The sequence below is a fragment of the Ascaphus truei genome, chromosome 14, assembly GCF_040206685.1.
Source record: "Ascaphus truei isolate aAscTru1 chromosome 14, aAscTru1.hap1, whole genome shotgun sequence".
NCBI classification, from domain to species: Eukaryota; Metazoa; Chordata; class Amphibia; order Anura; family Ascaphidae; genus Ascaphus; species Ascaphus truei.
In genome coordinates this window covers 16,301,445-16,328,936 of record NC_134496.1, presented here as the reverse complement: position 1 = coordinate 16,328,936, position 27,492 = coordinate 16,301,445, and the positions used below count along the sequence as shown (strand labels likewise).

Here is a 27,492-nt window from a genome sequence, read left to right as displayed (position 1 = left end):
AACAGGGACAGACCTTGTTTTTCATGGCGCCCTCGTTGAACTCTTTAAACTCCATGAGGACGCAGCTCTGCGCTTGGCGGGTGAGTGAGCGCTCACATTTCTCCTCCTCCTCCTTAGTGCAGCTCAGCAGGGTTTTATTCTGCAAGTGGGAAAATTAATAGCACACGCAGCAATAGGGGCAGATACAGAGCCTGGCACCTCTAGGGCTGGCACAGGGATACTGAGCGATACAAAGCCTGGCACCTCTAGGGCTGGCACAGGGATACTGAGCGATACAGAGCCTGGCACCTCTAGGGCTGGCACAGGGATACTGAGCGATACAGAGCCTGGCACCTCTAGGGCTGGCACCGGGATACTGAGCGATACAGAGCCTGGCACCTCTAGGGCTGGCACAGGGATACTGAGCGATACAAAGCCTGGCACCTCTAGGGCTGGCACAGGGATACTGAGCGATACAGAGCCTGGCATCTCTAGGGCTGGCACCGGGATACTGAGCGATACAGAGCCTGGCACCTCTAGGGCTGGCACAGGGATACTGAGCCTGGCACCTCTAGGGCTGGCACAGGGATACAGAGCCTGGCACCTCTAGGGCTGGCACAGGGATACTGAGCCTGGCACCTCTAGGGCTGGCACAGGGATACAGAGCCTGGAACTGGGCTACAGAGCCTGGCACCTCTAGGGCTGGCACAGGGATACTGAGCGATACAAAGCCTGGTACCTCTAGGGCTGGCACAGGGATACTGAGCCTGGTACTGGGATACTGAGCCTGGCACCTCTAGGGCTGGCACAGGAGATACAGAGCCTGGCACCTCTAGGGCTGGCACAGGGATACAGAGCCTGGCACTGGGATACTGAGCCTGGCACCTCTAGGGTTGGCACAGGAGATACAGAGCCTGGCACCTCTAGGGCTGACACAGGGGATACAGAGCCTGGCACCTATAGGGCTGACACAGGGGATACAGAGCCTGGCACCTCTAGGGCTGACACAGGGATACAGAGCCTGGCACCTCTAGGGCTGACACAGGGGATACAGAGCCTGGCACCTCTAGGGCTGACACAGGGGATACAGAGCCTGGCACCTCTAGGGCTGACACAGGGGATACAGAGCCTGGCACCTCCATGAGAAACCCTCCCGTGGCTCTCTTACCGAGTACATGCCCTGCAGATACCGGCTCATTATGGTCAGGTAGGCTGCAGACTCCCGCACATCCTTGGTACGCTTGATAAAAAATCCATCAACCACCTGGAGAGCCAAGAAGCAAATCAATGAAACCGGTTATGTGTGGGGGTAAGATGTATGTGTCCCTGATCTCTGTGTATTAGGAGGGGGTAAGATGTATGTGTTCCTGATCTCTGTGTATTGGGAGGGGGTAAGATGTATGTGTCCCTGATCTCTGTGTATTGGGAGGGGGTAAGATGTATGTGTCCCTGATCTCTGTGTATTAGGAGGGGGTAAGATGTATGTGTCCCTGATCTCTGTGTATTAGGAGGGGGTAAGATGTATGTGTCCCTGATCTCTGTGTATTGGGAGGGGGTAAGATGTATGTGTCCCTGATCTCTGTGTATTAGGAGGGGGTAAGATGTATGTGTCCCTAATCTCTGTGTATTAGGAGGGGGTGAGAGGTATGTGTCCCTGATCTCTGTGTATTAGGAGGGGGTAAGATGTATGTGTCCCTGATATCAGTGTATTAGGAGGGGGTAAGATGTATGTGTCCCTGATATCAGTGTATTAGGAGGGGGTAAGATGTATGTGTCCCTGATCTCTGTGTATTAGGAGGGGGTAAGATGTATGTGTTCCTGATCTCTGTGTATTAGGAGGGGGTAAGATGTATGTGTCCCTGATCTCTGTGTATTGGGAGGGGGTAAGATGTATGTGTCCCTGATCTCTGTGTATTAGGAGAGGGTGAGAGGTATGTGTCCCTGATCTCTGTGTATTGGGAGGGGGTAAGATGTATGTGTCCCTGATCTCTGTGTATTAGGAGGGGGTAAGATGTATGTGTCCCTGATCTCTGTGTATTAGGAGGGGGTAAGATGTATGTGTTCCTGATCTCTGTGTATTAGGAGGGGGTAAGATGTATGTGTCCCTGATATCTGTTTATTAGGAGGAGGTGAGAGGTATGTGTCCCTGATATCTGTGTATTAGGAGGGTGTGAAAGGTATGTGTCCCTGATCTCTCTGTATTAGGAGGGGGTGAGAGGTACATGTCCCTGATATCTGTGTATTAGGAGGGGGTGAGAGGTACGTGTCCCTGATGTGTGTGTATTAGGAGGGGGTGAGAGGTACGTGTCCCTGATGTCTGTGTATTAGGAGGGGGTGAGAGGTACGTGTCCCTGATGTCTGTGTATTAGGAGGGGGTGAGAGGTATGTGTCCCTGATATCTGTGTATTAGGAGGAGGTGAGAGGTACGTGTCCCTGATATCTGTGTATTAGGAGGGGGTAAGATGTATGTGTCCCTAATCTCTGTGTATTAGGAGGGGGTGAGAGGTATGTGTCCCTGATCTCTGTGTATTAGGAGGGGGTAAGATGTATGTGTCCCTGATATCAGTGTATTAGGAGGGGGTAAGATGTATGTGTCCCTGATATCAGTGTATTAGGAGGGGGTAAGATGTATGTGTCCCTGATCTCTGTGTATTAGGAGGGGGTAAGATGTATGTGTTCCTGATCTCTGTGTATTAGGAGGGGGTAAGATGTATGTGTCCCTGATCTCTGTGTATTGGGAGGGGGTAAGATGTATGTGTCCCTGATCTCTGTGTATTAGGAGAGGGTGAGAGGTATGTGTCCCTGATCTCTGTGTATTGGGAGGGGGTAAGATGTATGTGTCCCTGATCTCTGTGTATTAGGAGGGGGTAAGATATATGTGTCCCTGATCTCTGTGTATTAGGAGGGGGTAAGATGTATGTGTTCCTGATCTCTGTGTATTAGGAGGGGGTAAGATGTATCTGTCCCTGATATCTGTTTATTAGGAGGAGGTGAGAGGTATGTGTCCCTGATATCTGTGTATTAGGAGGGTGTGAAAGGTATGTGTCCCTGATCTCTCTGTATTAGGAGGGGGTGAGAGGTACATGTCCCTGATATCTGTGTATTAGGAGGGGGTGAGAGGTACGTGTCCCTGATGTGTGTGTATTAGGAGGGGGTGAGAGGTATGTGTCCCTGATGTCTGTGTATTAGGAGGGGGTGAGAGGTACGTGTCCCTGATGTCTGTGTATTAGGAGGGGGTGAGAGGTATGTGTCCCTGATATCTGTGTATTAGGAGGAGGTGAGAGGTACGTGTCCCTGATATCTGTGTATTAGGAGGGGGTGAGAGGTACGTGTCCCTGATATCTGTGTATTAGGAGGGGGTGAGAGGTACGTGTCCCTGATATCTGTGTATTAGGAGGGGGTGAGAGGTACGTGTCCCTGATATCTGTGTATTAGGAGGAGGTGCATGGAGTGTATTACCTGCGTATTCACTATAGCTTGCTGTAGGGTGGTCTCCGGGATACTCAGGTGCTGCACTGAGCCGTGGTCCTCCACCAGGTAGATCGGGTGACGGAGGCCACATCTCTTCATGCGGAACTGAAAGAGCAGAACCAGCGCTCAAACTACACACTGTGTGTGTCCCAGCGCTCAAACTACACACTGTGTGTGACCCAGCGCTCAAACTACACACTGTGTGTGTCCCAGCGCTCAAACTACACACTGTGTGTGTGTCCCAGCGCTCAAACTACACACTGTGTGTCCCAGCGCTCAAACTACACACTGTGTGTGTCCCAGCGCTCAAACTACACACTGTGTGTGTGTCCCAGCGCTCAAACTACACACTGTGTGTGTCCCAGCGCTCAAACTACACACTGTGTGTGTCCCAGCGCTCAAACTACACACTGTGTGTCCCAGCGCTCAAACTACACACTGGGTGTCCCAGCGCTCAAACTACACACTGTGTGTGTGTCCCAGCGCTCAAACTACACCCTGTGTGTGTCCCAGCGCTCAAACTACACACTGTGTGTGTCCCAGCGCTCAAACTACACACTGTGTGTGTCCCAGCGCTCAAACTACACACTGTGTGTCCCAGCGCTCAAACTACACACTGTGTGTGTCCCAGCGCTCAAACTACACACTGTGTGTGTCCCAGCGCTCAAACTACACACTGTGTGTCCCAGCGCTCAAACTACACACTGTGTGTGTCCCAGCGCTCAAACTACACACTGTGTGTCCCAGCGCTCAAACTACACACTGTGTGTGTCCCCCAGCACTCAAACTACACACTGTGTGTCCCAGCGCTCAAACTACACACTGTGTGTGTCCCAGCGCTCAAACTACACACTGTGTGTCCCAGCGCTCAAACTACACACTGTGTGTGTCCCAGCGCTCAAACTACACACTGTGTGTCCCAGCGCTCAAACTACACACTGTGTGTCCCAGCGCTCAAACTACACACTGTGTGTGTCCCAGCGCTCAAACTACACACTGTGTGTCCCAGCACTCAAACTACACACTGTGTGTGTCCCAGCGCTCAAACTACACACTGTGTGTGTCCCAGCAATCAAATTACACACTGTGTGTCCCAGCGCTCAAACTACACACTGTGTGTCCCAGCGCTCAAACTACACACTGTGTGTCCCAGCGCTCAAACTACACACTGGGTGTCCCAGCGCTCAAACTACACACTGTGTGTGTCCCAGCGCTCAAACTACACACTGTGTGTGTCCCAATGCTCTAACTACACACTGTGTGTGTCCCAGCGCTCAAACTACACACTGTGTGTGTCCCAGCGCTCAAACTACACACTGTGTGTGTCCCAGCACTCAAACTACACACTGTGTGTCCCAGCGCTCAAACTACACACTGTGTGTGTCCCAGCGCTCAAACTACACACTGTGTGTGTCCCAGCGCTCAAACTACACACTGTGTGTCCCAGCGCTCAAACTACACACTGTGTGTGTCCCAGCGCTCAAACTACACACTGTGTGTCCCAGCGCTCAAACTACACACTGTGTGTCCCAGCGCTCAAACTACACACTGTGTGTGTCCCAGCGCTCAAACTACACACTGTGTGTGTGTCCCAGCGCTCAAACTACACACTGTGTGTGTCCCAGCGCTCAAACTACACACTGTGTGTGTCCCAGCGCTCAAACTACACACTGTGTGACCCAGCGCTCAAACTACACACTGTGTGTGTGTCCCAGCGCTCAAACTACACACTGTGTGTGTCCCAGCGCTCAAACTACACACTGTGTGTGTGTCCCAGCGCTCAAACTACACACTGTGTGTGTGTCCCAGCGCTCAAACTACACACTGTGTGTGTGTCCCAGCGCTCAAACTACACACTGTGTGTCCCAGCGCTCAAACTACACACTGTGTGTCCCAGCGCTCAAACTACACACTGTGTGTGTCCCAGCGCTCAAACTACACACTGTGTGTGTCCCAGCGCTCAAACTACACACTGTGTGTGTCCCAGCGCTCAAACTACACACTGTGTGTGTCCCAGCGCTCAAACTACACACTGTGTGTCCCAGCGCTCAAACTACACACTGTGTGTGTCCCCCAGCGCTCAAACTACACACTGTGTGTCCCCCAGCGACCAAACTACACACTGTGTGTGTCCCAGCGATCACACTACACACACAAAAGTGCTATTAGCCAAATACGAATAGCGCTTTTCCCCATTCAAATAAACAATACATTGCAATAAAATAGTAAAAAAACAAGAATAAACTGTGCGCTACTATCTAACTCCTACTTATAAATAAATAAAGTGCAGTGACTAAACCATAAATGTACTAAATAAACCACAATACCAAGTGAATAAGTGATTGTATAATAAATTATATCATAACCGTGTGGTTGATAAGGGCGTCTGCTGCTATAAACATTGGGGGTGGCTCAGCACCCCACACACTCTAAGAAATGGAAACAAAAAGAAAACAGCGCACAACGCCAAATAGTGAAGCAAGTAATAAAAATGTATTACAATATTAAAGGGGTATAAAATCTGCGTACATCAAATAGAAAAATCATAAGCATTTAGTGTATATCACACTTGTTTACCACTCCATGGTTGTAGACAGGGGAATCTGGTACTCAGCTTTCTCTACAGGAGCCTCTGTGGTGGTTGTGGGGCACAGGATCCCTCATACACTTTTCATCCAGCAGGATGCTGCTTTCAAGGGAGTTCCTTAACAGCAGTCTGGCTCCACTGCAGGTTCAGGCACTCAGTGGAACCGAGTCTCAAGCGGCAATATGCCTCTTCCAGGGGTTTTTTCCTTACAGTCCTTCGTTTCTCCTGTGGAGATTTCACCGTTTTATCAGCTGCTGCAATGGCAGGGCAGTTCAGAGCCGATGGAAAGGCTCAGCAAACACTTCCGCAATTGCATGCGCCTGCACAGCGTGCCACGATGCCGCTCCGTCACGTGGTGTAGCGGAGTGACGTCACAGTTCCCGTGGCAATGGTGAAGGAGCAGGAGAAGGTCCCTTAGAGTCTCTATAGCGGCGCATAAACCGCTCAGTCAGCACAATAACACCAAAAGATAATGGATTAAATGCAGATCCAGGGGATAATAAAAAACAATGTGGTGGCATAGGTTAAATACATCCAACGCGTTTCGTACATCTAAGTATTTCTTCAGGTGTACGAAACGCGTTGGATGTATTTAACCTATGCCACCACATTGTTTTTTATTATCCCCTGGATCTGCATTTAATCCATTATCTTTTGGTGTTATTGTGCTGACTGAGCGGTTTATGCGCCGCTATAGAGACTCTAAGGGACCTTCTCCTGCTCCTTCACCATTGCCACGGGAACTGTGACGTCACTCCGCTACACCACGTGACGGAGCGGCATCGTGGCACGCTGTGCAGGCGCATGCAATTGCGGAAGTGTTTGCTGAGCCTTTCCATCGGCTCTGAACTGCCCTGCCATTGCAGCAGCTGATAAAACGGTGAAATCTCCACAGGAGAAACGAAGGACTGTAAGGAAAAAACCCCTGGAAGAGGCATATTGCCGCTTGAGACTCGGTTCCACTGAGTGCCTGAACCTGCAGTGGAGCCAGACTGCTGTTAAGGAACTCCCTTGAAAGCAGCATCCTGCTGGATGAAAAGTGTATGAGGGATCCTGTGCCCCACAACCACCACAGAGGCTCCTGTAGAGAAAGCTGAGTACCAGATTCCCCTGTCTACAACCATGGAGTGGTAAACAAGTGTGATATACACTAAATGCTTATGATTTTTCTATTTGATGTACGCAGATTTTATACCCCTTTAATATTGTAATACATTTTTATTACTTGCTTCACTATTTGGCGTTGTGCGCTGTTTTCTTTTTGTTTCCATTGCAATAAAATACATTACTATAAGAAAAATATAGTAGCCATTTAATCCATTGATTGTCACTACGGTTATCTATGCCCTCAACGCGGCATAGATAGCCACATTGGCAACCAATAGCCACCCTACTACCCACCCCCTCTACTGTGCTCCTAGGAAGGGGCTGACCCCTTAACCATGTCACTGCCATTAGTACACTTTGCATATAGGAAGGACGGACCCTTAACCATGTCACTGCCATTAGTACACTTTGCACATAGGAAGGACGGACCCTTAACCATGTCCCTGCCATTAGTACACTTTGCACATAGGAAGGACGGACCCTTAACCATGTCCCTGCCATTAGTACACTTTGCACATAGGAAGGACGGACCCTTAACCATGTCCCTGCCATTAGTACACTTTACACATAGGAAGGATGGACCCTTAACCATGTCCCTGCCATTAGTACACTTTGCACATAGGAAGGACGGACCCTTAACCATGTCACTGCCATTAGTACACTTTGCACATAGGAAGGGGCTGACCCCTTAACCATGTCACTGCCATTAGTACACTTTGCACATAGGAAGGACGGACCCTTAACCATGTCACTGCCATTAGTACACTTTGCACATAGGAAGGACGGATCCTTAACCATGTCCCTGCCATTAGTACACTTTGCACATAGGAAGGACGGACCCTTAACCATGTCCCTGCCATTAGTACACTTTGCACATAGGAAGGACGGACCCTTAACCATGTCCCTGCCATTAGTACACTTTGCACATAGGAAGGACGGACCCTTAACCATGTCACTGCCATTAGTACACTTTGCACATAGGAAGGGGCTGACCCCTTAACCATGTCCCTGCCATTAGAACACTTTGCACATAGGAAGGGGCTGACCCCTTAACCATGTCCCTGCCATTAGTACACTTTGCACATAGGAAGGACGGACCCTTAACCATGTCACTGCCATTAGTACACTTTGCACATAGGAAGGACGGACCCTTAACCATGTCACTGCCATTAGTACACTTTGCACATAGGAAGGACGGACCCTTAACCATGTCCCTGCCATTAGTACACTTTGCACATAGGAAGGACGGACCCTTAACCATGTCACTGCCATTAGTACACTTTGCACATAGGAAGGACGGACCCTTAACCATGTCCCTGCCATTAGAACACTTTGCACATAGGAAGGGGCTGACCCCTTAACCCTGTCACTGCCATTAGTACACTTTGCACATAGGAAGGGGCTGACCCCTTAACCCTGTCACTGCCATTAGTACACTTTGCACATAGGAAGGGGCTGACCCCTTAACCATGTCACTGCCATTAGAACACTTTGCACATAGGAAGGACGGACCCTTAACCATGTCACTGCCATTAGAACACTTTGCACATAGGAAGGGGCTGACCCCTTAACCATGTCACTGCCATTAGTACACTTTGCACATAGGAAGGGGCTGACCCCTTAACCATGTCCCTGCCATTAGAACACTTTGCACATAGGAAGGGGCTGACCCCTTAACCATGTCACTGCCATTAGTACACTTTGCACATAGGAAGGGGCTGACCCCTTAACCCTGTCACTGCCATTAGTACACTTTGCACATAGGAAGGGGCTGACCCCTTAACCCTGTCACTGCCATTAGTACACTTTGCACATAGGAAGGACGGACCCTTAACCATGTCACTGCCATTAGAACACTTTGCACATAGGAAGGGGCTGACCCCTTAACCATGTCCCTGCCATTAGTACACTTTGCACATAGGAAGGGGCTGACCCCTTAACCATGTCCCTGCCATTAGTACACTTTGCACATAGGAAGGACGGACCCTTAACCATGTCACTGCCATTAGAACACTTTGCACATAGGAAGGGGCTGACCCCTTAACCATGTCACTGCCATTAGTACACTTTGCACATAGGAAGGGGCTGACCCCTTAACCATGTCACTGCCATTAGTACACTTTGCACATAGGAAGGGGCTGACCCCTTAACCATGTCCCTGCCATTAGTACACTTTGCACATAGGAAGGGGCTGACCCCTTAACCCTGTCACTGCCATTAGTACACTTTGCACATAGGAAGGGGCTGACCCCTTAACCATGTCCCTGCCATTAGAACACTTTGCACATAGGAAGGGGCTGACCCCTTAACCATGTCCCTGCCATTAGTACACTTTGCACATAGGAGGGGCTGACCCCTTAACCCTGTCACTGCCATTAGTACACTTTGCACATAGGAAGGACGGACACTTAACCATGTCCCTGCCATTAGTACACTTTGCACATAGGAAGGACGGACCCTTAACCATGTCCCTGCCATTAGAACACTTTGCACATAGGAAGGACGGACCCTTAACCATGTCACTGCCATTAGAACACTTTGCACATAGGAAGGGGCTGACCCCTTAACCATGTCACTGCCATTAGTACACTTTGCACATAGGAAGGGGCTGACCCCTTAACCATGTCACTGCCATTAGTACACTTTGCACATAGGAAGGACGGACCCTTAACCATGTCCCTGCCATTAGTACACTTTGCACATAGGAAGGGGCTGACCCCTTAACCATGTCCCTGCCATTAGAACACTTTGCACATAGGAAGGGGCTGACCCCTTAACCCTGTCACTGCCATTAGTACACTTTGCACATAGGAAGGACGGACCCTTAACCATGTCCCTGCCATTAGTACACTTTGCACATAGGAAGGACGGACCCTTAACCATGTCACTGCCATTAGTACACTTTGCACATAGGAAGGACGGACCCTTAACCATGTCCCTGCCATTAGTACACTTTGCACATAGGAAGAACGGACCCTTAACCATGTCCCTGCCATTAGTACACTTTGCACATAGGAAGGACGGACCCTTAACCATGTCCCTGCCATTAGTACACTTTGCACATAGGAAGGGGCTGACCCCTTAACCATGTCCCTGCCATTAGTACACTTTGCACATAGGAGGGACGGACCCTTAACCCTGTCACTGCCATTAGTACACTTTGCACATAGGAAGGACGGACCCTTAACCCTGTCACTGCCATTAGTACACTTTGCACATAGGAAGGACGGACCCTTAACCATGTCCCTGCCATTAGTACACTTTGCACATAGGAAGGACGGACCCTTAACCCTGTCACTGCCATTAGTACACTTTGCACATAGGAAGGACGGACCCTTAACCATGTCCCTGCCATTAGTACACTTTGCACATAGGAAGGGGCTGACCCCTTAACCATGTCCCTGCCATTAGTACACTTTGCACATAGGAGGGACGGACCCTTAACCCTGTCACTGCCATTAGTACACTTTGCACATAGGAAGGACGGACCCTTAACCCTGTCACTGCCATTAGTACACTTTGCACATAGGAAGGACGGACCCTTAACCATGTCCCTGCCATTAGTACACTTTGCACATAGGAAGGACGGACCCTTAACCATGTCACTGCCATTAGTACACTTTGCACATAGGAAGGACGGACCCTTAACCATGTCCCTGCCATTAGTACACTTTGCACATAGGAGGGACGGACCCTTAACCCTGTCACTGCCATTAGTACACTTTGCCCCTAGGAGAGACTGACCCCTTAACCATGTCACTGCCATTAGTACACTTTGCACATAGGAAGGACGGACCCTTAACCATGTCCCTGCCATTAGTACACTTTGCACATAGGAAGGGGCTGACCCCTTAACCCTGTCACTGCCATTAGTACACTTTGCCCCTAGGAGAGACTGACCCCTTAACCATGTCACTGCCATTAGAACACTTTGCACATAGGAAGGGGCTGACCCCTTAACCCTGTCACTGCCATTAGTACACTTTGCACATAGGAAGGGGCTGACCCCTTAACCCTGTCACTGCCATTAGTACACTTTGCACATAGGAAGGGGCTGACCCCTTAACCCTGTCACTGCCATTAGTACACTTTGCACATAGGAAGGGGCTGACCCCTTAACCATGTCCCTGCCATTAGAACACTTTGCACATAGGAAGGGGCTGACCCCTTAACCATGTCCCTGCCATTAGTACACTTTGCACATAGGAAGGACGGACCCTTAACCCTGTCACTGCCATTAGTACACTTTGCACATAGGAAGGACGGACCCTTAACCATGTCACTGCCATTAGTACACTTTGCACATAGGAAGGACGGACCCTTAACCATGTCCCTGCCATTAGTACACTTTGCACATAGGAAGGACGGACCCTTAACCATGTCACTGCCATTAGTACACTTTGCACATAGGAAGGGGCTGACCCCTTAACCATGTCCCTGCCATTAGTACACTTTGCACATAGGAAGGACGGACCCTTAACCATGTCACTGCCATTAGTACACTTTGCACATAGGAAGGACGGACCCTTAACCATGTCCCTGCCATTAGTACACTTTGCACATAGGAAGGGGCTGACCCCTTAACCATGTCCCTGCCATTAGAACACTTTGCACATAGGAAGGACGGACCCTTAACCATGTCACTGCCATTAGTACACTTTGCACATAGGAAGGACGGACCCTTAACCATGTCCCTGCCATTAGTACACTTTGCACATAGGAAGGGACTGACCCCTTAACCATGTCCCTGCCATTAGTACACTTTGCACATAGGAGGGACGGACCCTTAACCCTGTCACTGCCATTAGTACACTTTGCACATAGGAAGGGACTGACCCCTTAACCATGTCCCTGCCATTAGTACACTTTGCACATAGGAGGGACGGACCCTTAACCCTGTCACTGCCATTAGTACACTTTGCACATAGGAAGGACGGACCCTTAACCATGTCACTGCCATTAGTACACTTTGCACATAGGAAGGGACTGACCCCTTAACCATGTCCCTGCCATTAGCACACTTTGCACATAGGAGGGACGGACCCTTAACCCTGTCACTGCCATTAGTACACTTTGCACATAGGAAGGGACTGACCCCTTAACCATGTCCCTGCCATTAGTACACTTTGCACATAGGAGGGACGGACCCTTAACCCTGTCACTGCCATTAGTACACTTTGCACATAGGAAGGACGGACCCTTAACCATGTCACTGCCATTAGTACACTTTGCACATAGGAAGGGGCTGACCCCTTAACCATGTCCCTGCCATTAGTACACTTTGCACATAGGAGGGACGGACCCTTAACCCTGTCACTGCCATTAGTACACTTTGCACATAGGAAGGACGGACCCTTAACCATGTCACTGCCATTAGTACACTTTGCACATAGGAAGGGACTGACCCCTTAACCATGTCCCTGCCATTAGTACACTTTGCACATAGGAGGGACGGACCCTTAACCCTGTCACTGCCATTAGTACACTTTGCACATAGGAAGGGACTGACCCCTTAACCATGTCCCTGCCATTAGTACACTTTGCACATAGGAGGGACGGACCCTTAACCCTGTCACTGCCATTAGTACACTTTGCACATAGGAAGGACGGACCCTTAACCATGTCACTGCCATTAGTACACTTTGCACATAGGAAGGGGCTGACCCCTTAACCATGTCCCTGCCATTAGTACACTTTGCACATAGGAAGGACGGACCCTTAACCATGTCACGGCCATTAGTACACTTTGCACATAGGAAGGACGGACCCTTAACCCTGTCACTGCCATTAGTACACTTTGCACATAGGAAGGACGGACCCTTAACCATGTCCCTGCCATTAGTACACTTTGCACATAGGAAGGGGCTGACCCCTTAACCTTGTCCCTGCCATTAGTACACTTTGCACATAGGAAGGACGGACCCTTAACCCTGTCACTGCCATTAGTACACTTTGCACATAGGAAGGACGGACCCTTAACCCTGTCACTGCCATTACTATGTTCTTCCCACTAGTTAATTTGCCTTAGTTCTGCGGGACACCCGATGCCCCCAATGTTGTTCGAGACGGAAGTTATGTGCGGGGACGCCCACCATAATGTCCAAGCTGCTGTGACACTGTATTTGTGCAAGTAGTGTCGGATTCTTGCCTTTTGCTCCCGGAAGCGGCCATCTATAATGCTGCCGCAAAGATCGTCCATTCTCTTCCGCTCCACCACATAATCTAACACCAGCTCCCGAGCTTGTGGGACTCGCAACTGGCCTGTGAGAGAAGAGGATCCCCTGTGTTACGTGAAGAGGATCCCCTGTGTTACGTGAAGAGGATCCCCTGTGTTACGTGAAGAGGATCCCCTGTGTTACGTGAAGAGGATCCCCTGTGTTACGTGAAGAGGATCCCCTGTGTTACGTGAAGAAGATCCCCCGTGTTACGTGAAGAAGATCCCCCCGTGTTACGTGAAGAAGATCCCCCCGTGTTACGTGAAGAAGATCCCCCCGTGTTACGTGCAGAAGATCCCCTGTGTTACGTGAAGAAGATCCCCCTGTGTTACGTGAAGAGGATTCCCTGTGTTACGTGAAGAGGATCCCCTGTGTTACGTGAAGAAGATCCCCTGTGTTACGTGAAGAGGATCCCCTGTGTTACGTGAAGAGGATCCCCTGTGTTACGTGAAGAAGATCCCCCTGTGTTACGTGAAGAGGATCCCCTGTGTTACGTGAAGAAGATCCCCCTGTGTTACGTGAAGAAGATCCCCCGTGTTACGTGAAGAAGATCCCCCCGTGTTACGTGAAGAAGATCCCCCCGTGTTACGTGCAGAAGATCCCCTGTGTTACGTGAAGAAGATCCCCCTGTGTTACGTGAAGAGGATTCCCTGTGTTACGTGAAGAGGATCCCCTGTGTTACGTGAAGAAGATCCCCTGTGTTACGTGAAGAGGATCCCCTGTGTTACGTGAAGAGGATCCCCTGTGTTACGTGAAGAAGATCCCCCTGTGTTACGTGAAGAGGATCCCCTGTGTTACGTGAAGAGGATCCCCTGTGTTGCGTGAAGAAGATCCCCTGTGTTACGTGAAGAGGATCCCCTGTGTTACGTGAAGAGGATGCCCTGTGTTACGTGAAGAGGATGCCCTGTGTTACGTGAAGAGGATCCCCTGTGTTACGTGAAGAAGATCCCGTGTTACGTGAAGAAGATCCCCTGTGTTACGTGAAGAAGATCCCCTGTGTTACGTGAAGAGGATCCCCTGTGTTACGTGAAGAAGATCCCCTGTGTTACGTGAAGAAGATCCCCCGTGTTACGTGAAGAGGATCCCCTGTGTTACGTGAAGAGGATCCCCTGTGTTACGTGAAGAGGATCCCCTGTGTTACGTGAAGAAGATCCCCTGTGTTACGTGAAGAAGATCCCCCGTGTTACGTGAAGAAGATCCCCCGTGTTACGTGAAGATCCCCCTGTATTGTATTGTATGTCTTTATTTATATAGCGCCATTAGTGTACATAGCGCTTTACAGTAGTAATACATGTGGTAATCAAATAAATAACAGATAATATAAATAACAGATCATGGGAATAAGTGCTTTAGACATAAAAGTAACATTTCGGAAGAGGAGTCCCTGCCCCGAGGAGCTTACAGTCTAATTGGTAGGTAGGGAGAACGTACAGAGACAGTAGGAGGGAGTTCTGGTAAGTGCGTCTGCAGGGGGCCAAGCTTTATGTATCATGTGTTCAGAATAGCCACAGTGCTATTCATATGTTTCTTTAAGCAAGTGTGTCTTAAGGTGGGTCTTAAAGGTGGATAGAGAGGGTGCTAGTCGGGTATTGAGGGGAAGGGCTTTCCAGAGGTGTGGGGCAGTCAGTGAGAAAGGTTTAAGGCGGGAGAGGGCTTCAGTTACAAAGGGGGTAGAGAGAAGACATCCTTGAGAAGAACGCAAGAGTCGGGGTGGTGCATAGCGAGAAATTAGGGCTGAGATGTAAGGAGGGGCAGAAGAGTGTAAAGCTTTAAACGTGAGGAGAAGAATGGAGTGTGAGATGCGGGATTTGATCGGACGCCAGGAGAGGGATTTCATGAGGGGAGATGCTGAGACAGATCTAGGAAAGAGTAGAGTGATTCTGGCAGCAGCGTTTAGGATAGATTGTAGGGGAGACAGGTGAGAGGCAGGAAGGCCGGACAGCAGGAGGTTACAGTAATCAAGACGGGAGAGAATGAGGGCCTGAGTCAGAGTTTTAGCAGTCGAGCAACAGAGAAAAGGGCGTATCTTTGTTATATTGCGGAGGAAAAAGCGACAGGTTTTAGAAATGTTTTGAATGTGAGGGGCGAATGTGAGAGAGGAGTCGAGTGTGACCCCTAGGCAGCGTGTTTGGGCTACTGGGTGAATGATCGTAGTTCCAACAGTAATGTGGAAGGAGGTAGTAGGGCCAGGTTTGGGAGGAAGTATGAGGAGCTCTGTTTTAGCCATGTTGAGTTTAAGGCGGCGGAGGGTCATCCAGGATGATATAGCAGAGAGACATTCAGAAACTTTGGTTTGTACAGCAGGTGTAAGGTCGGGTGTTGAAAAGTATATTTGTGTGTCGTCAGCATAGAGGTGATAATTAAACCCAAAAGATGTTATTAGGTCACCTAGAGAGAGTGTATACAGAGAAAAGAGAAGAGGTCCCAGGACAGAGCCCTGGGGTACCCCCAGAGAGAGATCAATAGAGGAGGAGGTGTTAGCAGAAGAGACACTGAAAGTACGATGGGAGAGGTAGGATGAGATCCAGGATAGAGCTTTGTTCCGAATACCAAGAGTATGGAGAATGTGAAGGAGAAGAGGGTGGTCCACGGTGTCAAATGCTGCAGAGGTCGAGTAATATGAGCAGAGTGTAATGACCTCTGTCTTTGGCAGCATGGAGGTCGTCAGTTATTTTAGTGAGGGCTGTTTCCGTGGAGTGAGCAGTGCGGAAGCCAGATTGTAGAGGGTCTAGGAGAGAATAGGTGTTGAGAAAATGGAGCAAGCGAGAGAATACAAGACGTTCAAGGAGTTTAGAGGCAAAAGGCAGGAGGGAGACAGGCCGATAGTTAGAAAGACAGGTAGGGTCAAGCTTGCTGTTTTTGAGTAATGGTATGACTGTTGCATGTTTGAAGGAGGATGGAAAGGTTCCAGAGCAGAGGGAAGAGTTAAAAATGTGTGTGAGCGTAGGGATTATAGTAGGAGCAAGAGGTTTTAGGAGATGGGAGGGAATGGGGTCAAGAGGGCAAGTGGTAGAGGGAGAAGAGGCGATCAACAGCGACACATCCTCCTCTGAGACAGTGGAAAAAGAGTCAAGGAAGGCAGGAGGAGAGTTAGGAAGAGGTGTAGGATGGGAGGAAGAAACAGAGGGGATGTTCTGCCGTATGGATTCCACCTTTTCCCGTGTTATGTGAAGAAGATCTCCCTGTTTTACGTGAAGATCCCCCTGTGTTACGTGAAGATCCCCCTGTGTTACGTGAAGATCCCCCTGTGTTACGTGAAGATCCCCCTGTGTTACGTGAAGAGGATCCCCTGTGTTACGTGAAGATCCCCGTGTTACGTGAAGAAGATCCCCTGTGTTACGTGAAGAAGATCCCCTGTGTTATGTGAAGATCCCCTGTGTTACGTGAAGAAGATCCCCCTGTGTTATGTGAAGATCCCCTGTGTTACGTGAAGAAGATCCCCTGTGTTATGTGAAGATCCCCTGTGTTACGTGAAGAAGATCCCCTGTGTTACGTGAAGAAGATCCCCTGTGTTACGTGAAGAAGATCCCCTGTGTTACGTGAAGAAGATCCCCTGTGTTACGTGAAGAAGATCCCGTGTTACGTGAAGAAGATCCCGTTACGTGAAGATCCCGTGTTACGTGAAGATCCCCCTGTGTTGCGTGAAGAAGATCCCATGTTACATGAAGATCCCCGTGTTACGTGAAGAAGATCCCCTGTGTTACGTGAAGAAGATCCCCTGTGTTACGTGAAGAAGATCCCCTGTGTTACGTGAAGAAGATCCCCTGTGTTACATGAAGAAGATCCCATGTTACGTGAAGATCCCCTGTGTTACGTGAAGAAGATTCACTGCCATTAGTACACTTTGAGCAGAATGGGCTGTGCTTCGGGTCACAGAGGACGGCAGCAGCGCACTACGTACCCGGCACAGGTTGGACCTTCTCCTGCGCTACCCACAGGAAGTCTCCGACGTGAAGCTTGCGCACATCGAAGCTCACTCCGTTTCTCTTCAGCTCGGATACCAGCTCCTGCTTCCTGTGTGCAGAGCCCCTGTAAAAGGGGATTGGAAACCCAGTGAGTGGCCTGGCACTTAACAAGCTGCTCTTTTCTTTCTTTATCAGTCCGGCAGCCCGTAGCAAGCAGAGACGGCAGTAAGAGACCCCCAGCCCGTAGCAAGCAGACACGGCAGTAAGAGACCCCCAGCCCACAGCAAGCAGAGCCGGCAGTAAGAGACCCCCAGCCCACAGCAAGCAGACACGGCAGTAAGAGACCCCCAGCCCACAGCAAGCAGAGACGGCAGTAAGAGACCCCCAGCCCGTAGCAAGCAGAGCCGGCAGTAAGAGACCCCCAGCCCACAGCAAGCAGAACTGGCAGTAAGAGACCCCCAGCCCACAGCAAGCAGAGACGGCAGTAAGAGACCCCCAGCCCGTAGCAAGCAGAGCCGGCAGTAAGAGACCCCCAGCCCACAGCAAGCAGAGCCGGCAGTAAGAGACCCCCAGCCCACAGCAAGCAGAGCCGGCAGTAAGAGACCCCCAGCCCACAGCAAGCAGAGCCGGCAGTAAGAGACCCCCAGCCCATAGCAAGCAGAGCCGGCAGTAAGAGACCCCCAGCCCATAGCAAGCAGAGCCGGCAGTAAGAGACCCCCAGCCCATAGCAAGCAGAGCCGGCAGTAAGAGACCCCCAGCCCGTAGCAAGCAGAGCCAGCAGTAAGAGACCCCCAGCCCGTAGCAAGCAGAGCCGGCAGTAAGAGACCCCCAGCCCGTAGCAAGCAGAGACGGCAGTAAGAGACCCCCAGCCCACAGCAAGCAGAGCCGGCAGTAAGAGACCCCCAGCCCGTAGCAAGCAGAGCCGGCAGTAAGAGACCCCCAGCCCGTAGCAAGCAGAGACGGCAGGAAGAGACCCCCAGCCCGTAGCAAGCAGAGACGGCAGTAAGAGACCCCCAGCCCGTAGCAAGCAGAGCCGGCAGTAAGAGACCCCCAGCCCACAGCAAGCAGAGCCGGCAGTAAGAGACCCCCAGCCCACAGCAAGCAGAGCCGGCAGTAAGAGACCCCCAGCCCACAGCAAGCAGAAACGGCAGTAAGAGACCCCCAGCCCACAGCAAGCAGAGACGGCAGTAAGAGACCCCCAGCCCGCAGCAAGCAGAGCCGGCAGTAAGAGACCCCCAGCCCACAGCAAGCAGAGACGGCAGTAAGAGACCCCCAGCCCACAGCAAGCAGAGCCGGCAGTAAGAGACCCCCAGCCCGTAGCAAGCAGAGCCGGCAGTAAGAGACCCCCAGCCCGTAGCAAGCAGAGCTGGCAGTAAGAGACCCCCAGCCCGTAGCAAGCAGAGCCGGCAGTAAGAGACCCCCAGCCCGTAGCAAGCAGAGCCGGCAGTAAGAGACCCCCAGCCCGAAGCAAGCAGAGCCGGCAGTAAGAGACCCCCAGCCCACAGCAAGCAGAGCCGGCAGTAAGAGACCCCCAGCCCACAGCAAGCAGAGCCGGCAGTAAGAGACCCCCAGCCCACAGCAAACAGAGACGGCAGTAAGAGACCCCCAGCCCGAAGCAAGCAGAGCCGGCAGTAAGAGACCCCCAGCCCACAGCAAGCAGAGCCGGCAGTAAGAGACCCCCAGCCCACAGCAAGCAGAGACGGCAGTAAGAGACCCCCAGCCCACAGCAAGCAGAGCCGGCAGTAAGAGACCCCCAGCCCACAGCAAGCAGAGCCGGCAGTAAGAGACCCCCAGCCCGTAGCAAGCAGAGCCGGCAGTAAGAGACCCCCAGCCCACAGCAAGCAGAGCCGGCAGTAAGAGACCCCCAGCCCACAGCAAGCAGAGCCGGCAGTAAGAGACCCCCAGCCCACAGCAAGCAGAGCCAGCAGTAAGAGACCCCCAGCCCATACTACAAACCTCTGTGCTAAGACAAACAAACCGTGTCTCACCCCGTGGTCTCGATGAAGTCCACACAAAGCAGAACGTTGAACTGTCCCGGGCGCAGTGTAAAATCGGGCACGTGGTGGTAAGTTCTGGACGGAGCAGGCCACGGATCCCTCCTCGTGTCTGACAGGGTTAGGGTCTGATATCGGAGACCCTCTGCCGGGTGCACTCTGAGAGGGGGGTAACCGTGCAACGCCCCGCATCATGTGCAGTAACAGGAGGCGTTATAGAGAGGGGTGGTATGGGGTAAAAGGAGGCGTTATAGGGAGGGGTGATATGGGGTAATAGGAGGAGTGATAGAGAGGGGTGATATGGGATAATAGGAGGAGTTATAGAGAGGGGTGATATGGGGTAATAGGAGGAGTGATAGAGAGGGGTGATATGGGGTAATAGGAGGAGTTATAGAGAGGGGTGATATGGGGTAATAGGAGGAGTGATAGAGAGGGGTGATATGGGGTAATAGGAGGAGTTATAGAGAGGGGTGATATGGGGTAACAGGAGGAGTGATAGAGAGGGGTGATATGGGATAATAGGAGGAGTTATTGAGAGGGGTGATATGGGGTAATAGGAGGAGTTATAGAGAGGGGTGGTATGGGGTAAAAGGAGGCGTTATAGAGAGGGGTGGTATGGGGTAACAGGAGGAGTGATAGAGAGGGGTGATATGGGGTAATAAAAGGAGTTATAGAGAGGGGTGATATGGGGTAATAGGAGGAGTTATAGAGAGGGGTGATATGGGGTAAAAGGAGGAGTGATAGAGAGGGGTGATATGGGGTAATAGGAGGAGTTATAGAGAGGGGTGATATGGGGTAACAGGAGGAGTGATAGAGAGGGGTGATATGGGGTAATAGGAGGAGTTATAGAGAGGGGTGATATGGGGTAAAAGGAGGAGTGATAGAGAGGGGTGATATGGGGTAATAGGAGGAGTTATAGAGAGGGGTGATATGGGATAATAGGAGGAGTTATAGAGAGGGGTGATATGGGATAATAGGAGGAGTTATAGAGAGGGGTGGTATGGGGTAAAAGGAGGCGTTATAGAGAGGGGTGGTATGGGGTAACAGGAGGAGTGATAGAGAGGGGTGATATGGGGTAATAAAAGGAGTTATAGAGAGGGGTGATATGGGGTAATAGGAGGAGTTATAGAGAGGGGTGATATGGGATTATAGGAGGAGTTATAGAGAGGGGTGATATGGGGTAATAGGAGGAGTTATAGAGAGGGGTGGTATGGGGTAAAAGGAGGCGTTATAGAGAGGGGTGGTATGGGGTAACAGGAGGAGTGATAGAGAGGGGTGGTATGGGGTAACAGGAGGAGTTATAGAGAGGGGTGATATGGGGTAATAGGAGGAGTTATAGAGAGGGGTGATATGGGGTAATAGGAGGAGTTATAGAGAGGGGTGATATGGGGTAATAGGAGGAGTTATAGAGAGGGATGATATGGGGTAATAGGAGGAGTTATAGAGAGGGGTGATATGGGGTAATAGGAGGAGTTATAGAGAGGGGTGATATGAGGTAAAAGGATGAGTTATAGAGAGGGGTGATATGGGGTAATAGGAGGAGTTATAGAGAGGGGTGATATGGGGTAATAGGAGGAGTGATAGAGAGGGGTTATATGGGGTAATAGGAGGAGTTATAGAAAGGGGTGATATGGGGTAATAGGAGGAGTTATAGAGAGGGGTGATATGGGGTAACAGGAGGAGTTATAGGGAGCGGTGGTATGGGGTAATAGGAGGAGTGATAGAGAGGGATGATATGGGGTAATAGGAGGAGTTATAGAGAGGGGTGATATGGGGTAATAGGAGGAGTTATAGAGAGGGATGATATGGGGTAATAGGAGGAGTTATAGAGAGGGGTGATATGGGGTAATAGGAGGAGTTATAGAGAGGGGTGGTATGGGGTAAAAGGAGGCGTTATAGAGAGGGGTGGTATGGGGTAACAGGAGGAGTGAAAGAGAGGGGTGATATGGGGTAATAGGAGGAGTTATAGAGAGGGGTGATATGGGGTAATAGGAGGAGTTATAGAGAGGGGTGATATGGGGTAATAGGAGGAGTTATAGAGAGGGGTGATATGAGGTAAAAGGATGAGTTATAGAGAGGGGTGATATGGGGTAATAGGAGGAGTTATAGAGAGGGGTGATATGGGGTAATAGGAGGAGTTATAGAGAGGGGTGATATGAGGTAAAAGGATGAGTTATAGAGAGGGGTGATATGGGGTAATAGGAGGAGTTATAGAGAGGGGTGATATGGGGTAATAGGAGGAGTTATAGAGAGGGGTGATATGGGGTAATAGGAGGAGTTATAGAGAGGGGTGATATGGGGTAACAGGAGGAGTTATAGGGAGCGGTGGTATGGGGTAATAGGAGGAGTGATAGAGAGGGATGATATGGGGTAATAGGAGGAGTGATAGAGAGGGATGATATGGGGTAATAGGAGGAGTTATAGAGAGGGGTGATATGGGGTAATAGGAGGAGTTATAGAGAGGGATGATATGGGGTAATAGGAGGAGTTATAGAGAGGGATGATATGGGGTAATAGGAGGAGTGATAGAGAGGGGTGATATGGGATAATAGGAGTTATATGGGGTAATAGGAGGAGTGATAGAGAGGGGTGATATGGGGTAATAGGAGGAGTGATAGAGAGGGGTGATATGGGGTAAAAGGAGGCGTTATAGGGAGGGGTGATATGGGGTAAAAGGAGGCGTTATAGAGAGGGGTGATATGGGGAAAAAGGATGCGTTATAGGGAGGGGTGATATGGGGTAAAAGGAGGCGTTATAGAGAGGGGTGGTATGGGGTAAAAGGAGGCGTTATAGAGAGGGGTGATATGGGGTAAAAGGAGGCGTTATAGAGAGGGGTGATATGGGGTAACAGGAGGAGTGATAGAGAGGGGTGATATGGGGTAATAGGAGGAGTAATAGAGAGGGGTGATATGGGGTAATAGGAGGAGTAATAGAGAGGGGTGATATGGGATAATAGGAGGAGTTATAGAGGGGTGATATGGGGTAAAAGGAGGCTTTATAGAGAGGGGTGATATGGGGTAAAAGGAGGCGTTATAGAGAGGGGTGATATGGGGTAATAGGAGGAGTTATAGAGAGGGGTGATATGGGGTAAAAGGATGCGTTATAGAGAGGGGTGATATGGGGTAAAAGGATGCGTTATAGGGAGGGGTGATATGGGGTAATAGGAGGAGTTATAGAGGGGTGATATGGGGTAAAAGGATGAGTTATAGAGAGGGGTGATATGGGGTAAAAGGATGCGTTATAGGGAGGGGTGATATGGGGTAATAGGAGGAGTTATAGAGAGGGGTGATATGGGGTAATAGGAGGAGTTATAGAGAGGGATGATATGGGGTAATAGGAGGAGTGATAGAGAGGGGTGATATGGGATAATAGGAGTTATATGGGGTAATAGGAGGAGTGATAGAGAGGGGTGATATGGGGTAATAGGAGGAGTGATAGATAGGGGTGATATGGGGTAAAAGGAGGCGTTATAGGGAGGGGTGATATGGGGTAAAAGGATGCGTTATAGAGAGGGGTGATATGGGGTAAAAGGATGCGTTATAGGGAGGGGTGATATGGGGTAATAGGAGGAGTTATAGAGGGGTGATATGGGGTAAAAGGATGAGTTATAGAGAGGGGTGATATGGAGTAAAAGGATGCGTTATAGGGAGGGGTGATATGGGGTAATAGGAGGAGTTATAGAGAGGGGTGATATGTGGTAACAGGAGGAGTGATAGAGAGGGGTGATATGGGGTAATAGGAGGAGTTATAGAGAGGGGTGATATGGGGTAAAAGGAGGAGTGATAGAGAGGGGTGATATGGGGTAATAGGAGGAGTTATAGAGAGGGGTGATATGGGGTAATAGGAGGAGTTATAGAGAGGGGTGATATGGGGTAAAAGGAGGCGTTATAGGGAGGGGTGATATGGGGTAAAAGGAGGCGTTATAGAGAGGGGTGATATGGGGTAAAAGGAGGCGTTATAGAGAGGGGTGGTATGGGGTTTAAGGAGGCTTTATAGAGAGGGGTGATATGGGGTAAAAGGAGGCGTTATAGAGAGGGGTGATATGGGGTAACAGGAGGAGTGATAGAGAGGGGTGATATGGGGTAATAGGAGGAGTAATAGAGAGGGGTGATATGGGGTAATAGGAGGAGTAATAGAGAGGGGTGATATGGGATAATAGGAGGAGTTATAGAGGGGTGATATGGGGTAAAAGGAGGCGTTATAGAGAGGGGTGATATGGGGTAAAAGGAGGCGTTATAGAGAGGGGTGAAATGGGGTAATAGGAGGAGTTATAGAGAGGGGTGATATGGGGTAAAAGGATGCGTTATAGAGAGGGGTGATATGGGGTAAAAGGATGCGTTATAGGGAGGGGTGATATGGGGTAATAAGAGGAGTTATAGAGGGGTGATATGGGGTAAAAGGATGAGTTATAGAGAGGGGTGATATGGGGTAAAAGGATGCGTTATAGGGAGGGGTGATATGGGGTAATAGGAGGAGTTATAGAGAGGGGTGATATGTGGTAACAGGAGGAGTGATAGAGAGGGGTGATATGGGGTAATAGGAGGAGTTATAGAGAGGGGTGATATGGGGTAAAAGGAGGCGTTATAGAGAGGGGTGATATGGGGTAAAAGGAGGCGTTATAGAGAGGGGTGATATGGGGTAAAAGGATGCGTTATAGGGAGGGGTGATATGGGGTAAAAGGAGGCGTTATAGAGAGGGGTGGTATGGGGTAAAAGGAGGCGTTATAGAGAGGGGTGATATGGGGTAAAAGGAGGCGTTATAGAGAGGGGTGATATGGGGTAACAGGAGGAGTGATAGAGAGGGGTGATATGGGGTAATAGGAGGAGTGATGGAGAGGGGTGATATGGGGTAATAGGAGGAGTGATATGGGGTAATAGGAGGAGTGATATGGGGTAATAGGAGGAGTGATAGAGAGGAGTGATATGGGGTAATAGGAGGCGTTATAGAGAGGGGTGATACGGGGTAATAGGAGGAGTTATAGAGAGGGGTGATATGGGGTAATAGGAGGAGTGATAGAGAGGGGTGATATGGGGTAATAGGAGGCGTTATAGAGAGGGTGCTATGGGGTAATAGGAGGAGTTATAGAGAGGGGTGATATGGGGTAATAGGAGGAGTGATAGAGAGGGGTGATATGGGGTAATAGGAGGAGTTATAGAGAGGGGTGATATGGGGTAATAGGAGGAGTGATAGAGAGGGGTGATATGGGGTAATAGGAGGAGTGATAGAGAGGGGTGATATGGGATAATAGGAGGAGTTATAGAGAGGGGTGATATGGGGTAATAGGAGGAGTGATAGAGGGGGGTGATATGGGATAATAGGAGGAGTTATAGAGAGGGGTGATATGGGGTAATAGGAGGAGTGATAGAGAGGGGTGATATGGGGTAATAGGAGGAGTTATAGGGAACAGATAGAGATATACATATACACTCACAATATAGTCGGGGTCAGCTTGTTATGACCCATCCTCTCAGTCTCCTCTTCTTCAGGACACAAACCCACTCCCTGCATGGCACCTTCTTCCCTGCTTGCCACTTTCTGCTCTGCCCCCTCCAGCCTCTGTGCCAGCTCCAGCCCTTTCTCTGTCAGAGAATACCTACACACAAGAGACCTGAACGTGTTACAGGGTCAGTCCCACGTAGGGGCAAAGTGACCTAGTGACAGGGACGTGTTTAATGGGTTAAAGGGACAGTCCCATGTAGGGGCAAAGTGACCTAATGGCAGGGACGTGTTTAATGAGTTAAAGGGTCAGTCCCATGTATGCGCAAAGTGACCTAGTGACAGGGACGTGTTTAATGGGTTAAAGGGTCAGTCCCACGTATGCGCAAAGTGACCTAGTGACAGGGACGTGTTTAATGGGTTAAAGGGTAAGTCCCATGTATGGGCAAAGTGACCTAGTGACAGGGACGTGTTTAATGGGTTAAAGGGTCAGTCCCACGTAGGGGCAAAGTGACCTAATGGCAGGGACGTGTTTAATGGGTTAAAGGGTAAGTCCCATGTATGGGCAAAGTGACCTAGTGACAGGGACGTGTTTAATGGGTTAAAGGGTCAGTCCCACGTAGGAGCAAAGTGACCTAATGGCAGGGACGTGTTTAATGGGTTAAAGGGTCAGTCCCACGTAGGGGCAAAGTGATCTAATGGCAGGGACGTGTTTAATGGGTTAAAGGGTCAGTCCCACGTAGGGCCAAAGTGATCTAATGGCAGGGACGTGTTTAATGGGTTAAAGGGTCAGTCCCACGTAGGAGCAAAGTGACAATAGCCTTGTTCTGCCATTCCCCAGGTAGGAAATAGTTGAAAGATAAGCGCACACACACAACGTTACAACGCTTCCTTCCTGTGACTGCAATTCAGCGACACGTAATATTCAGGGGGAAAGATTTCCTTCCAAGGTTTTGTAATGTTAGGGTCACTGCTTGGATGCTTGATCTCTCTCTCTCGTCACTGCCCCTCTCACGCCCCCTCTCCTGTCTGTCTCTCTCTCTTCTGTATCTCTCTTCTGTCTCTCTCTCTCTCTCTCTTCTGTCTCTCTCTCTCTCTCTTCTGTCTCTCTCTCTCTTCTGTCTCTCTCTCTCTCTCTCTTCTGTCTCTCTCTCTCTTCTGTCTCTCTCTCTCTCTTCTGTCTCTCTCTCTCTCTTCTATCTCTCTCTCTCTCTTCTGTCTCTCTCTTCTGTCTCGTCTCTCCCTCTCTCGCCCCTCTCCTTAGCGTTAGGCAGCTAGCTGGGAGTGAACCTGAGGGAGATGGAAGGTGGGACTGCAGTACCTGGCAGGGCTGTGGGTTTTGATGACCAAATCCTTCTGAATTAATGTGCTGACAGAAGACCAGGCTGTGTATTTACTGCCAGGGTCAGTCTGCAAAGGGAGAGAAATATATATACATATATAACAGTGTGAAGGGATTGGGGCACACACGTAACTGGTATAGACAACACTGCTGGAGAGGGCGCTGCTATCAGAGGACCTAGAAGGTATTGTACAGAAATAACAAAGGGATATGCACAGCAAAAATGTGCAAAACATCTCTTATTAGCTTAAAAAAAAAAAGACATTCTTCACACATTTTGTGCGTGTTTCTCTGTGTCTGTCGCTGCCTCCACCACCCAGGGAATGTGTGTGTTTCTCTGTGTGTCTGTCGCTGCCTCCACCACCCAGGGAATGTGTGTGTTTCTCTGTGTGTCGCTGCTTCCACCACCCAGGGAATGTGTGTGTTTCTGTGTGTGTGTGTCGCTGCTTCCACCACCCAGGGAATGTGTGTGTTTCTCTGTGTGTCTGTCGCTGCTTCCACCACCCAGGGAATGTGTGTGTTTCTCTATGTCTGTCGCTGCTTCCACCACCCAGGGAATGTGTGTGTTTCTCTGTGTGTCTGTCGCTGCTTCCACCACCCAGGGAATGTGTGTGTTTCTCTGTGTGTGTCGCTGCTTCCACCACCCAGGGAATGTGTGTGTTTCTCTGTGTGTCTGTCGCTGCTTCCACCACCCAGGGAATGTGTGTGTTTCTCTGTGTCTGTCGCTGCTTCCACCACCCAGGGAATGTGTGTGTTTCTCTGTGTGTCTGTCGCTGCTTCCACCACCCAGGGAATGTGTGTGTCTCTCTGTGTGTCGCTGCTTCCACCACCCAGGGAATGTGTGTGTTTCTCTGTGTGTCGCTGATTCCACCACCCAGGGAATGTGTGTGTTTCTCTGTGTCTGTCGCTGCCTCCACCACCCAGGGAATTTGTGTGTTTCTCTGTGTGTCTGTCGCTGCTTCCACCACCCAGGGAATGTGTGTGTCTCTCTGTGTGTCGCTGCTTCCACCACCCAGGGAATGTGTGTGTTTCTCTGTGTGTCTGTCGCTGCTTCCACCACCCAGGGAATGTGTGTGTTTCTCTGTGTGTCTGTCGCTGCCTCCACCACCCAGGGAATGTGTGTGTTTCTGTGTGTGTCGCTGCTTCCACCACCCAGGGAATGTGTGTGTTTCTGTGTCTGTCGCTGCCTCCACCACCCAGGGAATGTGTGTGTTTCTCTGTGTGTCGCTGCCTCCACCACCCAGGGAATTTGTGTGTTTCTCTGTGTGTCGCTGCTTCCACCACCCAGGGAATGTGTGTGTTTCTCTGTGTGTCGCTGCCTCCACCACCCAGGGAATGTGTGTGTTTCTCTGTGTGTCGCTGCTTCCACCACCCAGGGAATGTGTGTGTTTCTCTGTGTGTCGCTGCCTCCACCACCCAGGGAATGTGTGTGTTTCTCTGTGTGTCTGTCGCTGCT

The 27,492-nt window shown here is 50.2% G+C and overlaps 1 protein-coding gene across 5 annotated transcripts in view; it reads right to left on the bottom strand.

Annotated features, from left to right (window-relative positions):
• The window catches only part of MUS81 (MUS81 structure-specific endonuclease subunit), a 138,006-nt gene that overhangs the window by 11,449 nt on the left and 99,065 nt on the right, over window positions 1-27,492 (bottom strand). For 3 of the 5 annotated variants that reach the window (XM_075569839.1, XM_075569838.1, XM_075569841.1), the window contains exons 7-14: window positions 26,016-26,104; window positions 24,690-24,866; window positions 19,253-19,417; window positions 17,261-17,388; window positions 13,293-13,405; window positions 3,439-3,555; window positions 1,148-1,243; window positions 14-139 (exon numbers count right to left, since the gene is read on the bottom strand). In XM_075569839.1, the coding sequence (XP_075425954.1) occupies window positions 14-139; window positions 1,148-1,243; window positions 3,439-3,555; window positions 13,293-13,405; window positions 17,261-17,388; window positions 19,253-19,417; window positions 24,690-24,866; window positions 26,016-26,104 (1,011 nt within the window). The remainder of the gene's footprint in view (window positions 1-13; window positions 140-1,147; window positions 1,244-3,438; window positions 3,556-13,292; window positions 13,406-17,260; window positions 17,389-19,252; window positions 19,418-24,689; window positions 24,867-26,015; window positions 26,105-27,492) is intronic. The other 2 variants (XM_075569840.1, XM_075569843.1) reach the window with 1 other exon arrangement.